Source organism: Barbus barbus (genome assembly GCF_936440315.1).
Source record: "Barbus barbus genome assembly, chromosome: 33".
In the NCBI taxonomy this organism is placed as follows: Eukaryota; Metazoa; Chordata; class Actinopteri; order Cypriniformes; family Cyprinidae; genus Barbus; species Barbus barbus.
Genome location: NC_136761.1, coordinates 26369299 through 26391929, shown reverse-complemented (window position 1 = coordinate 26391929; position 22631 = coordinate 26369299). Strand labels below are relative to the sequence as shown.

The 22631-nt window shown below is 38.9% G+C and overlaps 2 protein-coding genes across 11 annotated transcripts; both read left to right on the top strand.

The window, feature by feature from the left end:
* The first annotated feature begins 642 nt into the window (after positions 1 to 642).
* On the top strand, positions 643 to 5987 carry LOC306853304 (heterogeneous nuclear ribonucleoprotein A0-like). 9 transcript variants are annotated; one of them, XM_079390620.1, is made up of 4 exons: positions 643 to 1513; positions 4504 to 4619; positions 4713 to 4770; positions 5840 to 5987. In XM_079390620.1, exons 1-2 carry the CDS (start codon positions 685 to 687, stop codon positions 4557 to 4559), a joined length of 885 nt encoding a protein of 294 aa, XP_079246746.1. In that variant the 5' UTR covers positions 643 to 684; the 3' UTR covers positions 4560 to 4619; positions 4713 to 4770; positions 5840 to 5987. The 9 variants fall into 9 exon arrangements, with proteins under 9 accessions (XP_079246746.1, XP_079246745.1, XP_079246744.1 ...); XM_079390619.1 differs by having other exon boundaries at positions 649 to 1513; positions 4716 to 4770; XM_079390618.1 differs by having other exon boundaries at positions 649 to 3775; positions 4504 to 4627; positions 4718 to 4770.
* Positions 5988 to 6206: 219 nt separating this feature from the next.
* LOC306853033 (kelch-like protein 3) lies at positions 6207 to 21099 on the top strand. 2 transcript variants are annotated; one of them, XM_079390194.1, is made up of 15 exons: positions 6207 to 6491; positions 7048 to 7170; positions 7687 to 7793; positions 10196 to 10317; positions 11661 to 11823; positions 11947 to 12056; positions 13201 to 13317; positions 15076 to 15225; positions 16274 to 16391; positions 16467 to 16664; positions 17019 to 17120; positions 17593 to 17721; positions 17818 to 17958; positions 19690 to 19833; positions 20518 to 21099. In XM_079390194.1, exons 1-15 carry the CDS (start codon positions 6478 to 6480, stop codon positions 20544 to 20546), a joined length of 1767 nt encoding a protein of 588 aa, XP_079246320.1. In that variant the 5' UTR covers positions 6207 to 6477; the 3' UTR covers positions 20547 to 21099. The 2 variants fall into 2 exon arrangements, with proteins under 2 accessions (XP_079246320.1, XP_079246321.1); XM_079390195.1 differs by lacking the exon at positions 20518 to 21099 and having other exon boundaries at positions 17818 to 17924.
* Positions 21100 to 22631: the final 1532 nt, after the last annotated feature.

Genomic DNA, 22631 nt, shown 5'->3' with positions numbered 1-22631 from the left:
GGAAATGTACAAAATATCTTCACAGAACATGATCTTTATCTAATAACCTAAAGATTGTTGGCATAAAAGAAAAATATATAATTGTGACAATGCAATGTATTGTTTTGTGGTCCAGGGTCACATATTACCGAAATACAATCGATGTAATAAAGTAATCAAAATAACTCAAACCCAGGGTTGCCAGGTTTGCACAACAAAAAACACTAAACCAGGCCAAAACTAGCCCATTTTTTATTTTTTTGGTGAGGTTCCCCTGGTAAAATGAATATAGCAGATTTATCACATTATTTGACGTTATTAGGGTATTAGGACATGAAAAACAGCATGTTTTATTTTGTGTACTGTAACTATAGTGAACTGATAAACTGTAATAAATACTGTAGTATACTACAATCAACTAGTATAATATACCCTATAGTTGTAGAAAACTTAGTACAGTATTTAACTAGTACTATAGTTGTTATATTACCACAGCAACTATAAAATTACCACAACAAATTAAAGTATGGTTCAAAAACACTATAGTATTTTTTCATGTAAAGTAGCCCGATTACGCGGGAAAACAGAGGATTTGGCAACACTGAGCACTACGGTGGGCGTGGTTACGTTCACATGACATCATCCGTCCGCCATTTATATTTCACCGCCATTTTACATCAAACCAACAGAGATTAGGTTGCGAAGATGACGGCCCAAATGGAGAATCAATTGTGCAAGCTGTTTGTCGGTGGCCTTAACGTCCAGACCACCGACGACGGGCTGCGAAATCATTTCGAGCAATACGGAACCCTCACGGACTGCGTGGTTGTGCAGAACCAGCAGCTAAAGCGCTCCCGCTGTTTCGGCTTCGTGACCTACTCGAGCCCCGAGGAGGCGGACTCGGCCATGGCGGCCCGACCGCACATTCTGGACGGAAACAACGTCGAGCTGAAGCGGGCCGTGGCCCGGGAAGACGCGGGCAAACCCGAGGCCCTCGCGAAGGTGAAGAAGATATTCATCGGCGGGCTTAAAGACGATATCGAGGAGGATCACCTCCGTGACTGCTTCTCTCAGTTCGGCGCGGTGGAGAAGGCGGAGGTGATCACGGACAAAGAGACCGGCAAGAAGCGGGGCTTCGGCTTTGTGTATTTTGAAGACAACGACTCGGCCGATAAAGCCGTGGTGCTCAAGTACCACGTTATTAACGGGCATAAAGTGGAGGTGAAGAAAGCCCTGACCAAGCAGGAGATGCAGGCCGCCGGTAGTCGCGGTGGCCGTGGTGGCCGCGGCGGAGGAAGGGGGATGGGAAGACCGCAGAACGGCTACGGCGGGCGCGGCGGCGGATACGGGAACTACGGCGGCGGCGGCGGCTATGGAGGCAATGACGGCTACAGCGGAGGCTACGGAGGCGGATACGGTGGCGGGTATGGGGGAGGCTACGGGGACCAAATGGAGGGCTACGGCGGTGGTAACGGCTACAATGACTTTGGCAGCGGCTATGGCCAGCAGTCCTCTGGCTATGGCCCAATGAAAGGTAATTACTCGGGCAGAAGCAGCGCTCCTTACTCCCGAGGAGGTGGTGGTGGTGGTTACGGCAGGGGGGGTTACGGAGGCTCGTATTAGGAGCGTATATTAGGTCACAAATTAAGAGCAGCTCCTTCCCCAGCCCACATCACAGTTTTGACCACACATTATCTTCAGCTAAGTAGCCAGATTGAGCCACCTTAATGTGGCATTGACTGAAACACTCGAGTTCACCACTTTATCCAGCCTAGCAGATCATAGGTAGGGCTCACCTTTCTGACTTTACTCAACATCTCACAGCTGTTACTGCTACTACTACACATCCTTTTGTTCTCTTCCCTGAAGTACTAGGGAGTTTTTTTTCAGCAAGACATAGGACTACTACTCTGGATCTCTTCTTATTATAAGACTGGCCGGTGGTGTCCGGGGCAGGCTACCTGTTCGCGAAACTGTTACTCGCGTGTTTTTGTGCTTTGGGATTAAGTTAAGGGTAGTATTTTTGCTTGTTAATTAGTGTAGGCATGTGTTTTTCCTCCTTTTAGTATATGTATTGTATTTTTATTGTGTCTGTTTTCTTTTCATTACATTATAGGGCTGCAAAACGATTAATCACGATTAATCGCATGCAACAAGTTTGTTTACATTGTGTGTACTGTGTATATATAAATACACGCATGTATATATTAAGGAAAATGTTACTTATACTTATAAAATATAAAGCGTGTGTAATATTACACATACAAATGGTTTTCAAAATATATACATATGAGTGTGTATTTATATATCCATAATAAATATACAAAGTACACACGCAGCATGTAAACAAACTTTTATTTTGAATGCGATTAATCGTTTTGCAGCCCTACATTTAAATCTGGTTTTGATTGAGAGCCAATAGCAGTGAACCCCTGTAGAGATTCAAAATTCCATTGGCTGGCAGCAGGCCTGATTTGCATATGACGGGATCTGTTTTGTGCAACAGTACCTGAAATAAAAATCCCATTCATTTTCTTCATAAGGCAAGACCTACTGTGAGCTATGAGCTTAGTTAATGTTATATGCGTTTATTGAAGCCGTCATTTTCAACTCATTTTGCAAATATGTTGGAATTAACCATGATTCTTCAAAACATCTTAAAACATGTTAGCGCCCACCCACTCCCATGAAGCATGCCGCATATATTTTCTATACATTTGCTTATTTTGCAATAAAAAAAACTCTTTATACACACTCCATACCTTTAAATCAATAGTTTAATCTGTCATTCGCAATGCTTCTTGGGATTGACCATGTACATTTTTTTTTTTTCTCGCTTTAAATCAAATGCATAGCTGATTGAGTGAATTATAACCGCTTTTTAAAAACAAATGGGAAAAATACTCTAGGAAATCAAGGCAGCTGAAACGGTGGACGGGCACTGTTGAACTCAATATGCTGCAGAGTCTGCCGCCAACCAATGAAAGCTTGAACTTTTCTTCAATTAGGTTCGATGGCAACTAGAAGCTGTTCGTCCTAACATAAGAAACGGGTTGGAATAAACAGAAATGTCTTTGGCGTCTGAAAAACGTAGCGTTTAAAGAACTACCTTCAGCCTCAAATGTTCAGTCTCACTAAAACAGCCCTCAGCATCCATTAATATAGTGACTAACGTGTGTCTCCTCCCAATTAGTGTCATTTGTTAAATAGTTCAAGCACATTATGAAAATATTGTCATTGGTGTTAACGAACATTTTCGTCGGGACTCTGATTTGAGTTGTTTTTCTACCGTTTAATCACTTAGTAAAGGACTTAAATGCTCTTGTCATTGTATTACTGCTTCAACGGAATAACCTATTGAATATTGTTTATTTCAGATACAACTGAACTGTATGTATTTCTGTTAATAAAAGTTATTATTCCGTAGCATTATGGTTTATGGCCAGCTGAGATTTATTGGGTCGCATATGAGGCCCGTGTAGCGATTCTGTCTTTTCAATCTAGGTAAGACTCAAATTGGAGGCCACCCTTTGCCATTTATCAGGCATTGGCTCTAGTGCTCTATATTAATGCCATTTCTTTGCATCAGACGTGGGGATGTCAAGATTTTCCCAACCATATGTTGTCTTTATTCTTAAAATATGTTTAGAGCTTTGTTCCAATACTTTTAGTGATCAAATAAGACGGATCTATACCTTAGCTGTGTCCACTACTACGTCATTGGATTCTCCAGGGCTACTCCAGAGATGTAGAAACCCAGCTGAAAATCCATAGGATAAACGCACCAGGTTTCCAGGTTTGTAGAAATGCTTTATACACCAGACATTACATCAGGTGTGTCTTTAATATACTTTGGATCCACCTGGAACGAAATCAGGTATTTGAGTCGTTAATGTAAATAAAGCGTGCATGCAACTTTTTCAGCATTGCCTAAATTCTAGCTGTGAATAGCGTTAACTGGCGGTGACCATGTAACAGAGGAAAAGTGGAAATTAGAACATGCTCTAGTTTAATGTGTGTGCCGCTGTGGTGATTGTGGTCTATGTAGTTATGTCTTAATCCAATATTTTAGCCGATTTTCAGTTTAAGGTCAAACCGGAGAACGGAGCTTATAGTTCCTGTATACTTGATGCATTAGTTCCAGATATTAATGACATCAAATGCAAAGGAGATCTGCATATATTAAGCAAGGTTTGTGCTTTCAGTTATTTACTTTACATCTTATCAATCCCCCTCCCCTCCTCATCTCGGTGTTTTGCTCGTGTTTTGTTCTACATTTCTGGCAGTCTAAGAGGGCAGTGGATTTTGTTGATAATTGAGTGAGACTAGTGAAGATGCAACTGTACAACCTCTTGGCATTGGCCTTTTCAAAAGTGCTGTCATTTTCAAAGCACACCTCCTACATAGACCCTTCTTAAAGGCACAGTGTGTAAATCTGAAGGGGTTGTGTAGCTAGACATGTTTCAGGACACCGCTTGTTGACTTGACGCTTACATGCATCTGCATCTGTCTTCTTTTCCACAGAAAGAGCGCAATGGAAGGATTTAAATAAAATCTCACTTCTAAGCGCGGCAGCTTGATGAACCTCTGCTGCGGCTGTGAATCCAGTTGCTCAAAGATGAAGAACTCCAGTGAGTTTGGTAAGCAGGTTTTGTTTTTCTAAATCAATGTTATACAGTAAGTCACACCAATTATATTTACAGAATTTCCTTTTCTCCATCTTTGCGTTCTAGCAGAGTTTGCATATGAACGCCAGATTCCCGTGGACCTCGGAGAGGCAAGATGCCCATGGTAAGATTTTGTATGTTAAAGGGTTAGTTCACCCCAAAATGAAAATTGTCATAACCTGCAAGACCTTCGTTCATCTTCGGAACACAAATTAAGATGTTTTTGATCCAATCGGAGAGCTGTCTGACACTCCATGGACACAACTGAAGTGTTCCTAAGTCCAGAAATTTGAATGGTAGAGTAAATTGTTTTCTTTGCGCAAAAAAAAAATATTCTCGTAGCATCGCAAAACTGAAGATGAGCCACTGATGTCACATGGACTGTTTTACCGATGCATTTACTACGTTTCTAGACATGGGAACATTTCAGTTGTGTTGCTGTCTACGGAGGGTCAGATAGCTCTCCGATTTGATCAAAAACATCTTAATTTGTGTTCTGAAGATGAACGAAGGTCTCACGGGCTTGGAATGACACGAGGGTGAGTAATTAATTACAGAATTTTCATTTTGGTGTGAACTAACCCTTTAAGCCCTGAAAATGAATGTCTTGTGTTTCAGTGATTTGAAATCAAAATATTTAGATTACATGTAGGACTTAAGCGACAATTAATCATTCAAAGTCCACTTACGGTATTCTAGGCGCTTAAGATGTGTGTTTTTCTCTCAACAGGTTATCTTAAGGGTTTTTCCCTTTAGTTTAACATCATAATACCATGATTATTTTTACTTTTCGTTTAAAGAATAAACTGATCCAATGTATAGTTGACGTTTGAGGCTTAATACTATAGAAAAGCAAGTTTTTCAGTTAGTGTTTAATTTTAATCGTGTGCAGTTGCGTCAAACAATGGTATAACGCCATTCAAAACATTTAATGTAAATTGTGATAATCGTATTTAATCTAATGAATCTAATCGCAATTACTGTTTCAAGGGAATAATTGACCATTATGATTTGTCACAATCGTGCAACCCTGATTATATACTCCTTTTAAGTTTACCATGCTCTTTTTGTGGGCCTTATCACAGAGATTTTGATTTGTCAACTCAAGAGGGCGAACACTGCAACAAAAATGTTTGTACTTGGCATCTATTATGCTCACGTCGCTGGAAAATGTCTCATGTTTGTTTTTACAGACTTGGTGCCAAGATGATGCCATGATAATGGGTGCCTGCGTTCGGTTGCTTTGACTGGAGTTGAATCAAATGCATAATGACCGTGCACATGAACGAGAATAAACATGGCATTGAATGTCTGATGCATTAAATAAAAGAAATTAACTGGAAAACTTTTGAGTCTGTTATTATTAATGTTTGAATGCATCAAGTGTGTTACACAGGATGGAAAAAGGATAAACAATGAGTAACATTTACACTAACACAATAAGTGATTAACTTTGATATAGCTGATAAGGGCCACAGAAGCATGTGAGTGCAGTGCAGTGGCTGAGCTCTGAAGAGTGACCTTGGAGATCTTAAAGCGATTGTGTCGCTGTTGCCAGGCGACGCGCTGCTGATGGAGGACCGTTACGACGTTCTTGGGTGTAAAAGTCAGCGATAGCTGCGAGCTGCTAACCAGTCAGGTAAACAACCCCGGCCATCTCATGAGAGACAGCGCTGAGCACGAAACAGCCTGATGAAAACGTTCAGCACTCGACTGGAGGCTTTAAACGAACTCAAACGTCAATAAACGGAATGCCTGAAACTTACAAAACCTGCCGAAAATGATGTAGCAAGCTAGCTTTAGCCGTCTGCTAGCGCGATCTGCTCAAACCATGGACTGTGACGGGTAAGTGTGTGCTGTGAGGGGGAAAAATGCAGTTAACTAACTTTTTTTTTTTGGTAACGTTAAAGAGGAAACCGACGTGACTAGTAATGGATAAAGCTGTCATTTGAGCCGTGAAACGAACTAGAGGACTCATTCTGACTTGCTATTAGTACTATTTGTAGCGGCTAAATTGCTAGCGGTCTGTTGTGCTTTCACTTAAAAGTCTATATTTTAACCACATGTTAACATCATACTTCACGTTTAAGTGTTACATATATATAAATGATCGTAAATGTGTGAAATAATGCTGTATTAGCAGGTCAGCAGTTCATGAGACATTCAAAATAATCTAGTGCTAATCATCTCCTGCAGTAATTAACTGATTCCCGATCGATGTGCTTTATAAACTGACTTCTTCATCCTGAATCACAATTATAGGTGCAGAACTGTCATGCAAAACTAGTAGAAGTTAGTTTGTGTTTAGAGCATTATGGTTAAAATATTTAACATGTTTTAATTAAACAGTCTTTCTATTAAACATTTCAGTTTGCAAAGATCTCTTTGATTCATTCATTAGATTTGGAGTCCCTTGTCCTCTGCCTAGTCTGGACTCACAGGAAGATGCCAAAGACCCAGGGCTGCACACCTTCAGTCACACACACATGAGGCAAGCCTTTCGACTCATGAATGACTTGAGAAGGTTGGTACTGATGCAACTTGTATTCAGCAGCTTGTTATTCAGGTAGACTCTATAAACACTGATGGAGACACATCTCCCAAAAAACGAATATACAAGTATATCCAACTTTATCTGCATACATACAGTGTACTTACATAGGGTGAAATGTACTATGTAGCATTTCTCAGCTGCTTGATTTAATGTGATTTGCTTAATGCAACTATAAGTCATGAAGATATTATAAACGACAACAACAAAAAATCATGATTTTATGCAACGCTGCTTTGGAACAATGTGTATTGTGAAAAGCACCGTACAATTAAATCTGACTTGACCTGAAGTTAATTATCAACCGTGTTAGTGTGTCTGCTTGTCCACGATATATTTCTTGCCTGCGTTCTCCAAAAGCATAGGAAGACTAACTAGATCATAGAGATTTGTTGGCACCAATGGTTTCTATGATCTCTGTGGGCTTACAGTTCTTTTGGGAATTGTACACTACTCGTCTAGATCTTTATTTTTAATTTCTAATCACAGTCGGAGGATGCTTTGTGACGTTCTGCTGGTGGCGGGTGAAGTGGAGGTACCAGCACACAGAGTAGTTTTAGCATCCTGCAGTCCTTACTTCTGCGCCATGTTCACAGGTACTTCATCACATCCTAATGCTTTTCTTACACTGATGGGAGCCACATGTTCCTCATGGCACTCAAGACTTAATTTAGACCTATAATTATGACTTCTAATTAAAAAAATTAATATTCTGTCATCATGTCGTTCCAAATTGAAAGCACAAAAGATATTTTGAAGAATGTTGGTGACCAAACAGTTTTGTTGCCCATTGACCCCCCCCCCCCCAAAAAAAAATATATATATTAGTGCTGTCAAATGATTAATTGCGATTAATCGCATCCAAAATAAAACTTTTTGTTTATTTGAGTGTGGTGTATATTTATTACGTTTATATAAATACAAACACATGCATATACACTCCCCTCCAAAAGTATTGGGACAGTGAGGCCAATTCATTTGTTTTTGCTGTTGACTGAAAACATTTGTGTTTGACATCAAAAGATGAATATCAGACAAGAGATTTACATGCCGGCTTTTATTTCCGGGTGTTTACATCTGGATCTGACACACAACTTAGAAGATATCACCTTTAGTTTGAACCCAGCCATTTTTCATGTGAGCAAAAGTATTGGAACAGATAGAATTAACACAGATTAAAGTGAAAAAGACTTAATATTTAGTTGCAAATCCTTTGCTTTCAATAACTGCATCAAGCCTGTGACCCATTGACATCACCAAACTTTTGCATTCTTCTTCTGTGATGCTTTTCCAGGCTTTCAGCGCAGCTTCTTTCAGTTGTTGTTTGTTTTGGGGGGTTACCCCCTTCAGTCTCCTCTTTAGCAGGTAAAAGGCATGCTCTAGTCTATAGGGTTTAAGTCTGGAGATTGACTTGGCCAGTCTAAAACCTTCCACTTCTTGAACTCCTTTGTTGTTTTGGCAGTGTGTTTTGAGTCATTATCTTGCTGCATGATGAAGGGTCTCCCAATAAGTTTGGTTGCATCTTTCTTTAAATTGGCAGACAACATGTTTCTTCTGACTTCTTAGTTCATTTTGCTGCTGCCATCATGTTACATCATCAATGAAGATTAATGAGCCCGTCCCAGAAGAAGCCATGCAAGCCCAAGCCATGACGTTACCTCCACTGTGTTTCACAGATGAGCTAGTATGTTTGGGATCATGAGCAGATCCTTTCTTTCTCCAAACTTTAGCCTTTCCGTCACTTTGGTAAAGGTTAATCTATGTCTCATCAGTCTATAAAACGTTTTGAGGCTCATATCTGTACTTCTTGGCCAATTCCAGCCTGGCCTTCCTATTCTTCTTGCTAATGAGTGGTTTGCATCTTCTGGTGTAGCCTCTGTACTTGTGATCATGAAGTCTTCTGTGATCCCTTCACTCCTGCCCTCTGGAGGTTGTTGCTGATTTCACTTACGGTTGTTTTAGGGTCTTTCCTGACAGCTCTCACAATGTTTCTGTCATCAACTGCAGTTGTTTTCCTTGGTCTACCTGTTCGATGTCTGTTACTAGTACACCAGTGGCTTCTTTCTTCTTCAGGACATTCCAAATGGTTGAAATGGCTTTGGCCAATATGTGTGCAATGGCTCTGATTGATTTTCCTTCTCCTCTCAGCTTCACAATTGCTTGTTTTTCACCCATAGACAGCTCTCTGGTTTTCATGTTGGTTACACCTCTTAACTATAAATGCAGTTGAACAGGCAAAACCCAAATCTGAAACTGACCGTGTTTGAATAATCATTGTGATAGGACACACCAGGGCAACAAAATACACCTGTCAGTCACATGTTCCAATACTTTTGCTCACATGAAAAATGGCTGGGTTCAAACTAAAGGTGATATCTACTAAGTTGTGTGTCAGATCCAGATGTAAACACCTGTAAATAAAAGCCGGCATGTAAATCTCTTGTCTGATATTCATTTTTTGATGTCAAACACAAATGTTTTCAGTCTACAGCAAAAACAAAGGAATTGCTCTCACTGTTCCAATACTTTTGGAGGGGAGTGTATATATTTAAGAACATTTTTTATATATTAAATATATTTATATATAATATAAAATATAAGAATATAAATATATAAATGTATATGCATGTAAATAATTCCAAAATATATGCTGTATGTGAGTGGATGTATACATAGTAAATATACACCGTACACACGCATATATAATGTGAACAAAAACTTTTTATTTTAGATGCGATTAATCGTGATTAATCGTTTGACAGCACTAATATATATATATATTCCTGTGATTTTCAAAATATCTTCTATGCTCCACAGAAAGTAAGATAGGTTTGGAACAACTTGAGGGCGAGCAAATGACAGAATTTTCATTTTGGGTGATCTTTAGTGAGGATAGACCATCTAATTACATGATGTTCATTCTTCCTTTTTTAAGCCTCATTTGAACAGTTTTTAAGAGTTTGTGTGTCTGATTCTGTGTTGTGCTTGATGTGTCCAGGTGACATGAGTGAAAGCAAGGCTCACCATGTGGAGATCAGGGATGTTGATGGACAGACGCTCTTGAAGCTGGTGGATTATATTTACACTGCTGAGATCGAAGTGTCTGAGGATAATGTTCAGGTAATGCACCTTTGTAGACTGACTGTACTGTTTCAAACGTAACTAATGACTAGCTCTTTGTGTAAAAGCTGTTTGCGCTCCCTGGCTCTGGAGATCTGGTGCTCTGTTATGAGTGCTGAGAAGCAGGGTATTTCCTCTCATTATTAGCAGAGGAAACACGCAGAACGGGAGAGGAAGTTTTCTGTGTGCACTTTGCCCTTTGTGTTGGAGCTCTATTGTTTGTATGTGGGGCTTTTGTTTGGATGTACAGAATACAGCGGTAGAAAATAGATGATCTGAGAAGCTTCATGTTATTGATGCAGGAGCAGCATGAAGTGGCCTAGTTTTCATCTGGAGAGGATGGACAGATGCTCTGGTGGGGGTAGCGGCTGTTTATGGCTTAGTTGGTCCTTGGGGATTTTAACAATGCCATTCAGTGCAGTGATTCACCCTATGTTAAATTTCCCTATAGGCCATTTTCATTCCTTTTCTAGGAAAAAAGTGGCCATTGAGCTAAAATGTGCAGATACGCTTTTCTATATTAGTCTTGTTTTTCCCTGAGACCATTATTTGTATGCCAAGTAGCTAATGCTGGGTTAAATTCATTTGTTCCTAATTCATAATTTTACTTAATAATATTAATTTAGTATAACAGTTGAAGTGGTTTCAATAGATTTCACAATGATCTATTAATAATTCAGTCTCTATTAAAATAGTTTTATTTAAAATGATGAACGATAATATGTAAAGTGAAATGTAATTAATTTTAGATTCCTTACTGAATCATCACTGGTAAAAGAGATGAAAAATTATAGGCAGAACTGTCTCTAATTAGTAAGGATTTGGTCAGTAAGATAGTTGATAACATTGATAATAATGAATGATATTTCTTGAGCGGCAATTCAGCATATTAGTATGATTTCTGAAGGATCATGTGACACTGAAAACTGAGGTAATGATGCGGAAAATTCAGCTTTGATCACAGGAATAAATTACATATATACTGAAAATAATGCAAAAAATAATGTAAATAATATATTAAAACAGAAAACAGTTATTTTAAATTGTCATAGGTCCTATTGCACAATATTACTGTTTTTACTGTATTTTGTATCAAATAAATGCATCCTTGGTGAGCGTAAGAGACTTCTTTCAGAAACATTAAAAGATCTTTTTGATTGGTAGTGTATGTATATGTATTATATTGTTTGAGATAATGCACAATTCTTTTGCTATATTAAAAAATAAACCTAGTCATCATTAAATAACCTATACTGGTTAGTCATCATGAATCTGGTCTGCAGGCTGCCTGCCTGGTTACTTGATGAGTTTTCATCTCTTCGTGTTGTTCCTGCTGTGTCCAGGTGTTGCTCCCAGCTGCCAGCCTGCTGCAGTTGATGGATGTTCGACAGGTTTGCTGCGACTTCCTGCAGACCCAGCTTCATCCCACCAACTGCCTGGGCATCCGAGCGTTCGCTGACCTTCACGCCTGCACAGGACTGCTCAGCCAGGCCCACGCTTACACCGGTGAGCTCTCTTCTTTCTTGAGTCATTGCGGGATAGGAAAAAGCTAGTCGATTAAGCAACCCACCAATATGTATTTTTATGCCGAGATACAGCTTTTTGAGCAAGTTTGCTTTTTTCAAGCAGAGCAGCACTTCACAGACGTCATGGTGGGTGAGGAGTTCATGGCCCTCTCCTTGCAGCAGGTGTGCAGTCTGATCTCCAGTGACAAACTGACCGTGTCCACTGAAGAGAAGGTAACACTACCAAGTTTATCGTCCCAGTTGTATCTTTTCCATTGTGCTTCTAGGTTTCTTCCTCATCCATCACATCACAGAGTAGGGCTGTCAAAAAAAATTCTAATTTCGAATATTCGTCGACTTTAAAATAAAAACCCACGTTCAAATGCAAAAACATTGCATTTGAATTTTAGGTGTGCGTCAGGCAGCCTTATCAGTGGCACACAATATGTGATGACGATGTAGGTGTCATTGCATTTTAATGCTTTTTTTTTAAGCTTATCCAGTTGAACCCACTAGATGTGGCGCTACGACGTTGTTAATTCAAAATATTGTGGAAAAAGAGAACATCAATGCGGAGAAAATCTTGAACCAAGCCGTTCACACAGAATGCATATTGATCGCATTTTCTATAGGGACATCTATCACAGTTGCATTCATGTCTCACACATGTAAAATTAATGCAAGTTCAACTTTTTAAAAACATGTCTCGAATTTATGGCGCCCCCCCCCCCCCCCCCCATCCCACTGCATCTCATGTTTTTAAACAGAAAAAGTACTCTGGGATTGGTTTTCGGTTTTGTTTCTAATTGTTTAAGCAACTTCATTTGGTTTATAAGCATTATTTTAAACATTATGCACTTTTTTCAAAAAATTGTATTGCTTTGAAGAAATAATTAGTAATATTTCCTAATAAATAAATACTGCATTAGTAATATTTTGCTCAATGCACCCTCTTGTGGCCTCAGGAGAGAAGCCAAAAGCTTTTTTATATTTTTATAATGATAATATTTAAGTATAAATTTCGAGTTTAGTTTTTCAGCCATTTTAACAGCCCTATCATCACAGAGCCTGTTTTTAGCTCAGCCTTGCGTGATTTGTAGACAGCAGACGGTTGATGGTTGGTTTGCACATGTACATGCTGGTGTGATGCTGAAGGAGACGACAAGCCATCTGTCAGTCACACTGCATTAGCTGCTGTCTGCTTACGAGTAACTTGTGTCTCCAGTCTGCGCTCACACACCCGCTTGATGGCAGCTGTCAGATGCTTCAGTGTCATCTGAGCAGCGACACACAGGCAGTGGAGGATGGCGGCCTGGTCTGCTGTGGCTGTGAGCTGCATTCATATAATAGACTTTGTTCTTGTCTGTTGCACCCCCAGGTGTTTGAAGCCATGATCACCTGGATAAAGCACGATAAAGAGGCCCGTCTCGAGCACATGCCTAAACTCATGGAACACGTTCGACTGCCGCTGCTATCCAGAGATTACCTGGTTCAGGTATGACTGTGTACAATTTCATAGCGAGTCCTAGGGATGTAATGATGCACCCCAAAGCTGGTGTGCATCATTACAAATTTGTGACTATTCAAGTCGGTTGAGATTTTAAACGAATCGTGATACGGTTGGGTTTATATGAATGTATCTCTGAGGGGAACTGACTGTTTTCAGAAAAGTTTAGGCCTTGTCCACACTAACATGTTTTCGTTTGAAAACGCATCTTTTTCTCTCCGTTTTGGCCTTCCGTCCACATTGAGACTGCGTTTTTGTCCAGGAAAAAAGCTTTTTGAAAACACTCTCTAACGTGAATAAACTTGAAAATGCCGTTTTCGCATTGTAGTGTGGACTGTGAAAACGGAGGTTTTTAAAAACGATGACGCATGTTTAGTCATGTGACATAGTACCAATAGATATATATGTTTATACCAGTATTGTGCCTGTTATGTGCTATTCACTTTCATACTATTGTTACAGATGTGGTACAGTCTTATCACAGTCCTGCAAAGATGACAGAAAATTTACTCACGATTACTGTTTGCGGCAGAACATGAGGGCAGTTGCGTTTTAGGTCAGGCATAAAATCACGAGTGAGTGGTCAGATATTTTTCTAAATAAAATGATCCCGACAGAAGAATTGCATGAAAAAGTATCATGTATATTCTGTCTGTATCGTGTCAATTAGTATGCACAATAAAGCGAATTTAACATTTTCTGATGTTTCAATGTGGATGAGAAACTTTTGGAAAACGTTTGAAAATGCTAGTGTGGACGTAGAGTGTTTTAAAACGGAAACACCGTTTTCAAATTGATCCAGATTAATGTAGACATAGCCTTATGCTGCATCCCAATTTGCATACTATCTTCTAAAGTAGAATTAGTATGTCCCAAATCATAGTTTGTCAAAATGAGTACTCCAAAGGTTTACTACTTCAGGTAGAAATTGGAAGTGCAGATCCATGCATCTTAACTTACTGGAAAAATATTTATTTAAGGTTATCCACGTTATATTTATATATGCGTTTGGTCATTAACTTTTAAATGCATCATGCAAACATATTAAGAGAGTTCTCAGCATGATTGACCCGAGACTGGCAGATCAACATGCCTCTTCATTTCTCTCCAATACGGTAGGAAATTAAACGAAATATGGATAATGTTAACTTTGAAAAGATGACTGATGATAGTGCAGTTTAAATGGTGACAGGATGAACGTAAATAAGCAACAGAGCATCCATTAAAGACAGTTATGTCCCAAAGCTTGCCTACTATTCTGCTACAGACAAAAAGAGGACATACTTTTAGGGGATAGTGTAAGTAGGCGAATTGGGATGCAGCATTAGATGCTATTTGATGCTACTTTACAGTGGTAACCATGTTGGGTTTGGAACGACATAAGGGTGAGTAATTAACGACAGGATTTTCATTTTTGGGTGAACTATCTCTTTAAAATGCAGTGGTTGCCTCTAAATTTAAGTGGAAAGAGCACCGACAAGTCTTAGTTTGTTTATATGAAGAGATTTGTTTTATTTGTGTTATTTATTGATTTGATTTGGGATTTGTTTTAAAATTTCAGTTTAGTTTTATTTGACATATTTCAGTTTCACAAAGAAATGTGCCGCATTTTGTCTGAGAATCGTATTGTGAAATCAGTATCACATCGAGTTGAGGGAATCGTTACATCACTAGCGATTTCTCTGTGTTTGCTTTTGTGATTTTATTCAAGCATTATTTTTCAGATTTAAATGTGTATTTGTACAGATTGTAGAGGAGGAGCCCTTAATAAAAAACAACAACACTTGTAAGGACTTTCTCATTGAGGCGATGAAGTACCACCTTTTACCTGCAGACCAGCGGCACCTTATAAAGACTGACAGAACCAGACCACGCACACCAGTCAGTCTGCCGAAGGTATTCATGTATTCTCTTCAAACTTACAGTGCTAGTCAAGTTTGGTGTACTTACTAGTTCTTTATTATCACTAGTTTTCTGAATGATTCACTAAGTCTGATTCAAACTGTAACTCACAAGTGAGCTTGAGGTTGCTCTGTTAAACACTGTATATGTCAAGACTGCTTACCTGTATTACTACAAATGGGAAAAAAGAGCAACTCGCTTGCTTGCATGTTCAAAATAGCTGCAAATACAGATTGAAGGGTTAAATGACTTCCCTGGATATAAGCAGCCTTTTAATTAACAGACTACTAGAGTAATCATGTAGCAAATGTAAAAGAAAACCAAACTGGACGCAAGGCTACTTTTTGCCCAACTTGTACATGAAAAGAAGGACAATTCAATTAAATGGAAATGATCGTGAAATGTTTACGTTCTGAGTCAGTTTGCCAGCAACAGCCATTTTAGGACGGTTTGTGATTTAGTTTTAGTGACTTGGGAGTCCTCTTAACTACCTCTTACTTTTCACAGATTTAGGAGCTGGTTTTAGTGCTAAAATGCTTTGTGAATTACTCCTAAGATTATGATTGACACAAATATTATTTTTAAGATTTTCTCCTAAATCGGCAAGTTAGGAGCTACTTTTTTCCTTAAGATGTATTGTGAATATGGTCCCTGATTATCAAAACCACTGCTTTGATTTAATATGTTTATTATTATATCTGATTATCTCATATAATGGCTTTCAGCTTTACAACAATCATTGTTTGCAGATTCCATAAAAATAAAATGAAAAAGAATAAAACCAAAATTCTCTTATAAACACTTGTAATTTCAAAATGTCACTCTGAAATGAAAGTTTAATGATTAAAACAATTTTAAGATTAACGGTCAGGCTTTATTAAAATGATCAGATGTTTCCTCATAGAAGACAGTGTATTGAAGCCTGACATGCAAAACTGAGTCAATAAACTGACTACCATAAAAATTGACTGCATCTTAGTCACAGTCTGAAGACCTGGATGAATTTATTGACTCAGATTGATTTTTGTTGTGAATCTGACAGGTGATGATGGTCGTAGGGGGTCAGGCACCTAAAGCCATCCGCAGCGTGGAGTGCTATGACTTTCAAGAGGACCGCTGGTACCAGGTGGCCGACTTACCCTCCAGACGCTGTCGAGCAGGTTGTTCTCTGTTCCATCCCTCATCTCTAAATGGGTTTTTCTCTTGGTCTTACCCTCTCCGTGCGTGTCATGTAGGTGTGGTGTATATGGCCGGTAAGGTGTATGCGGTGGGGGGATTTAACGGCTCCCTGCGCGTGCGGACGGTGGATGTGTATGATGGGCTGAAGGACCAGTGGAGCTCTGTTCCCAGCATGCAAGAGCGTCGCAGCACTTTAGGAGCAGCTGTACTGGGGGACCTGCTGTACGCTGTCGGGGGCTTTGACGGGAGTACAGGTATACCTTTGAAAAATGAATTTCAGGGTGGATTTGTTCAAAAGTTTGGGATTAGTAAGATTTATTGTGTATAGAGTGACACTGAAGACTGAAGAAAATTCAGATTTGATCACAGCAATAAATTACATTTTGACAGTTATCTGAAATTAAAATATTTCACTGTATGTTTACTGTATATTTTAAATAAGTAAGCATTGGTGAACAAGAGACTAAATAAATAAAATAAATCGCACCAACCCCACATTTTTGAACAGTAGTGTAGTGTATATTTTCAGTGAACTGTATGTTTACAGATGACTCATTAGCCCTGTTTGACTGACGTTTGGCATTTGGCTGATGCATGTCTCTCGGTAGGTCTGTCGTCAGTGGAGGCGTACAACCCCAAGGCTAATGAGTGGATGTCTGTGGCTCCCATGAACACCAGGCGCAGCAGTGTTGGGGTGGGAGTGGTCAACGGTGAGCATTTTGAGTTCATGTGTGTTGATCAATCTGCTCATCGTATTGAGATCAAGTGCAAACATGTTCATGAAATTAGGCATGCAACAATAAAAGGTTTTAGGTGGCATGATTTTACAATATTTCACCTTTTGGCTGTTGTTACGTATTTAAACTGTCAGGGCTCTACGCTTACTTTTTCTTTTAGGAGCGCTTGTGCTCCTAATTTAAAAAATGTAGGAGCACGGTCAAAAATGTATATGTCTGATACATTACTCAACGCTGCAAAAACACGCAAGTATGTTAGAAACCTTTAAAGCTCCCTCAGCGCAAACATAAATATGCTGATCGGGTCAGTCGCACTGGTGCTCCGAAATATTTTTTCAGTCGCACGCAGTAGTTTTCAGTCGCAAATGCAACTTAAATGATCGAACTGTGCAGCTGTGTTAGCTCATGTAGATTGTTTGTGTAGTGATTTCTCATGCTTGTACAGGAAAGCTTTATGCTGTTGGAGGTTATGACGGAGCGTCCCGGCAGTGTTTGAGTACTGTAGAGGAGTATAACCCGGTCAGTAATAAGTGGTGCTATGTGGCGGACATGAGCACTAGACGCAGTGGAGCTGGTTAGTTCCTTCTTGGACATGATTTGAATATGCATTGGGCTCACTTCTGCTGATGCATGCATTCACTGGCTGTGCTGTGATTGTGTGTTTGTACAGGTGTCGGAGTGCTCAGTGGACAGCTGTATGCTGCAGGTGGACATGACGGACCTCTGGTGAGGAAGAGTGTGGAGGTCTATGATCCTGCCACTAATTCCTGGAGACAGGTGTGTGACATGAACATGTGCCGAAGGAACGCAGGTGAGACTAATTAACATTTTAGGAGGACAAATAATTGAAAACAAGATTTTCCACTGTAGTCCAACTTCATAATGCATAAAACAGCAGACTAGTCTGGGTCAGTTTTGACCCAGTGAAACATTAGGTTAAAACAGCCACGGGGTTAACACAAACCATATTATATCTGATTAATAACTTTATTATTAAAGCGTTTTGCATGCTGCAGTGTTATTACTATGCATGCTACCTTTTAATAATTAAGGAATTCTTTTAAATTTAAAAGTGTAAATAAACCAGTGTGATGCAAGAAAAAACAATTTTATAAATATTTATGAGATTTTTAAATGTAATATATTATTATATGAACTTATCATATAATTAGCAGTATAAAATTAATCAACTAATAAGCTAAATTCCTTACATATAACTCATGACTGCTTTAAAACAGTCCAAATTTATGAAGCCTACATATTAATTTTCCTACACAATAACATCAATACAACATAAATATTACTCTAGAATGTTTTCAAACAAAATATATTCATTTTACTTGCATTAATGGGAACATTTGTAATGAAAAACTTGATCAAATGTTCATGCTTCAGTGGTTGATCAGTAGGTGGCAGCAGATTGGACCTTTCCTTCTTCAAACCTTTTATTTGTCAACTTTAGACTGTTTGGTCATTAGTGCTTTGCTTTACACTGCTTTGGACAGTAGTTCATTTATTTTCTGTTTACATGTATATTCATGTATATTAAAAAAAGTGTTTGTGAGATATAGGAAAGTATTTTTGAGGCAAATCTAACTCGGAGATCTCTGAGAAATACCATGTGTAAAGTTGCCATTGACATCTAGGTCAAAATTGAAAGCATGATTTTTATATAAATATTTTACATGATTATATCTGTTTAAAAATCTAGACAATTTTTTTTAGGAATCTCTTCCAAGTTCAAAATGACCTGAATGCATTATGAGGGCTAAATAAATCAAATGTGTGTGTGTGAACATATATATACACACACACAGTTGTGCTCATACATTTACATGCCCCTTGCAGAATATGCAAAATGTTACTAATTTGAACAAAATAAGAGGGATCATGAAAATTGCATTGTTTAATACTGTCCTGAATAAGCTGTTTCACCTAACAGATGTTTATGTATTCCAATAATAACTGAATTTATAAAAATGACCCCGCTCAAAAGTATACATACCCTTGAATCTTAATACTGTATGTCGTTTCCTGGATGATCCACGACTGTCTTTCTGTTGTGATGGTTGTTCATGAGTCCCTCGTTGGTCCTGAGCAGTGCAACTGCCTGCTGTTCTTCAGAAAAATCCTCCAGCTCCTGCACATTCTTTGGTTTTCCAACATTTTCTGCCTATTTGAACCCTTTCTGATTTTTCTGAAGAACAGCAGGAACTGCTCAGGACCAACAAGGGACTCATGAACAACTAGGCTATCACAAAATATAAAAACAGTCACGGATCATCCAGGAAACAACACGGATTATTAAGATTGAAGGGTTTTTGAACGAGGTCATTTTTTTTCATTCTGTTATTTTGTCTTGTGGAGTATATATAAACATCTGTTATGTGAAATAAATTCAGGACAGTACTAAATGAAAATAACATGCAAACAATATGTCCACAGGGGTTCCTGTTATGAATATCAAACACTGGATCTGTTTCAAGACCTTTAAAATCATTGTTTATAGAGGGAGTACTGAGCTAAGTGTGTTTGTCTCTAGGAGTGTGTGCCATAAACGGTTTACTGTATGTGATCGGAGGAGACGACGGCTCGTGCAACCTGTCCTCTGTGGAGTACTACGACTCTGCTGCCGATAAATGGAGTCTCATTCCCACCAACATGAGCAACGGACGCAGCTACGCAGGTCTGCTCCACCCTCACGACTACGGCAAAAAAATAATATCTCTATTTTCTGGGATTTTATCAATAACGATAATTAGGCTATATTTTGCTGAGTGTGTTGTTGTGCTGATATCTTAAGGACTACCGTGTTTGGTGGTCAGTTCACACGGATAGAAATGAATCTTTTCCAACAAGTTTAAACTGATTTTTACATTTTCTGGGCGTTTTTACCTTTATAAAGCTATTTTTCAAAACTGTCAAATTCTTACAGTGAATTAGAATAATTTGGGCTGTTACCAAGCAAATGAAATCAGTATCAACTAAATTGATTTTTGCAATGCAGAGGAAACACAGAAGCTGCATCTGAAGTGGCGTTTACACACTGTTTAATGCAGGACATGAATGCATTTAACCTGCAGTTACAAATGCAGAAATAATGTTAAGATATATTAATCAGTTATTATTGAAATTATTAGTGAAAGAACACATTCATTATGTGAAGTCTACTGCGAATGCGCATTTAGAGTGAGTGCACTCTGTAGGGGCGTTTTGAATGGTTTCGCAAATTACTCAATAATGTAAAATCGCACATTGTTAAAACAACAATTACGATATTATCGCAGACGATATATATCGCACACCCCTACTCACAAACTCCATATTCAACTCATCAACTTATACTAAACCACTCTCTTGTCTGTTTCAGGGGTGTCAGTTATTGACAAGCCATTATGACAAAAAGTTCTGGGCAGCAGGTCTCTTCGCACCTGTCGAGGGCTGAGCTATGACAGACAGACGGTGATTTAAGACAGGTGCTCGAAGCTCTCCATCTCAAAGCCTGGCTGCCTCACAAACACACACACACACACACACACACCAAGCCCTGACCTCTCCCAGTCTCCAGAAAGTGCCATTTAGCCCTGTTATTAACAGAGAGGCTGGGAGGTCGCCCAGTAGAGTGTGTATTAAATGCCAGGACAGAGTACATAAGCCTACATGAGCTGGTGCCGGTGAAGATTGTGCCAACAGAGGCCTCTCTGCCTGCTTTACTACTGACTGACAACGCTCTGAACAAACTCTCGCATCGCAGGAACAATGTTTCTCCGGGCTAACACTAATGCATATCACTGACTTCTGTTGGTTTGGTTACAGGGTTACTTTATGTTTATATGAAAAGTATTATGGGAACAAGCCCATAAGTTGTTTTAACCAGCTGCTTTCGTGCCATATAGTATTGAGGATGTTAAAGGAACACTCCACTTTGTTTTGGAAATAGGCTCATTTTACAACTCCCCTAGAGTTACCGTTTTCGAATCCATTCAGCCGATCTCCAGGTCTGGCGGTAGCACTTTTAGCTTAGCTTAGCATAGATCATTGAATCGGATTAGACCGTTAGCATCTCGCTCAAAAATGACCAAAGCGTTCTTCTCTCTTCTATAGTTACATTGTGTACTAAGACTTAACTCTTGTACTTAACTTTAGGGGAGTTGTAAAATGAGCCTATTTCCCAAAAAAAGTGGAGTGTTCCTTTAAACTGCTAAACTGATCATATAAATCTCACAGGGTAAAGGTATGGTCACATTAGTGAAATTTCAGCTTGAATCCATTGCGAAGAGCACATTGATTCCTATTGAAATGACTGGACTTCGCTTGTGGAAATTCGACGAACAACAGTGAATGTGACCATACCAGTTAATGTGCCAAATGTAACTCATAATTCATATGGATGATACTGTATGTTAGTTACTTGTACATAAGCACTTTTCATGATGCAGTTTGGTGTGCAATCGTCCATGTTGGACACACAGAGTCTTTCTTTGATCATGATCAGTCTCTCTATAGATGCGCTCACTGAAATAGCACTACTGAATAACATAAACACAGGTTCATGTCAAGGGCACCATTTATCCTGTTGTATCCTGACTGGGTCATTTGCAACAGAACTGGACTTTGGAAGACACTTTTATTTTAATTTAAAAATATTAAGCCTTCTTAAGGTTGTTTTTCTCATTATTGGGTTATAGGATCTGTAAAGCTTCACTGTAGACCGTTCCTGTTTACAATACTGATCATTGTGAAAAGAAATGAATTTAGTAACAAATATGAATTATTAACAAAACACTGCCAACATTCCCAGCTCACATATTCATATTCTCATTCTCACAATGACCTAGTTTTTAATTTGGATATATACTGATCTGAAAGTCATACTATGCAGTAAAACATTGCTTTTAAGGTTTTTGTTGTTCCCAGTTTATTTTGTGCTATGCCTGGTGTAACTGCTGCCATTATATTGGATGTCTTTACACATCATGATCCACAAACAACTCTAAAACTATGACATTCCAGTGCGGTGCGTCATCTATGGATTATGCACGAATGTGGTTTGTGAACAAGGTATTTATGTATTTCTAAACCAAATGTATTAATAAATTCAGCTTTGTTAAGAGAATTTGATTGCTGTGTTGTGACTGCTAGTCTATGAGCTGTCACTGGAGGGCAGCAGTCAGTCATGCATGGCCAAGATGAAAGTGAAAATGATCTCAAACACGTGATCACAGATTTGCATTAACTTCAAATTTTGTCCAAGCAGATTTCAAGCCTATACAGTATATTTAGATGATTTATTCTGTGAATGTGTTTCATTAGCCACTACTAGAAGAATAAGAAACAGTGTGCCAAATTACACACTATACACTATTATGCACTTATGCTATGCACTATGTACTCAGTCTAGTACAGAATGGACTTTATAAGTTTATGCAGTTTGGCTTGCACTTCTGTAACAGGAATCCAGCCATCAGGAATTTTGTGAGGACA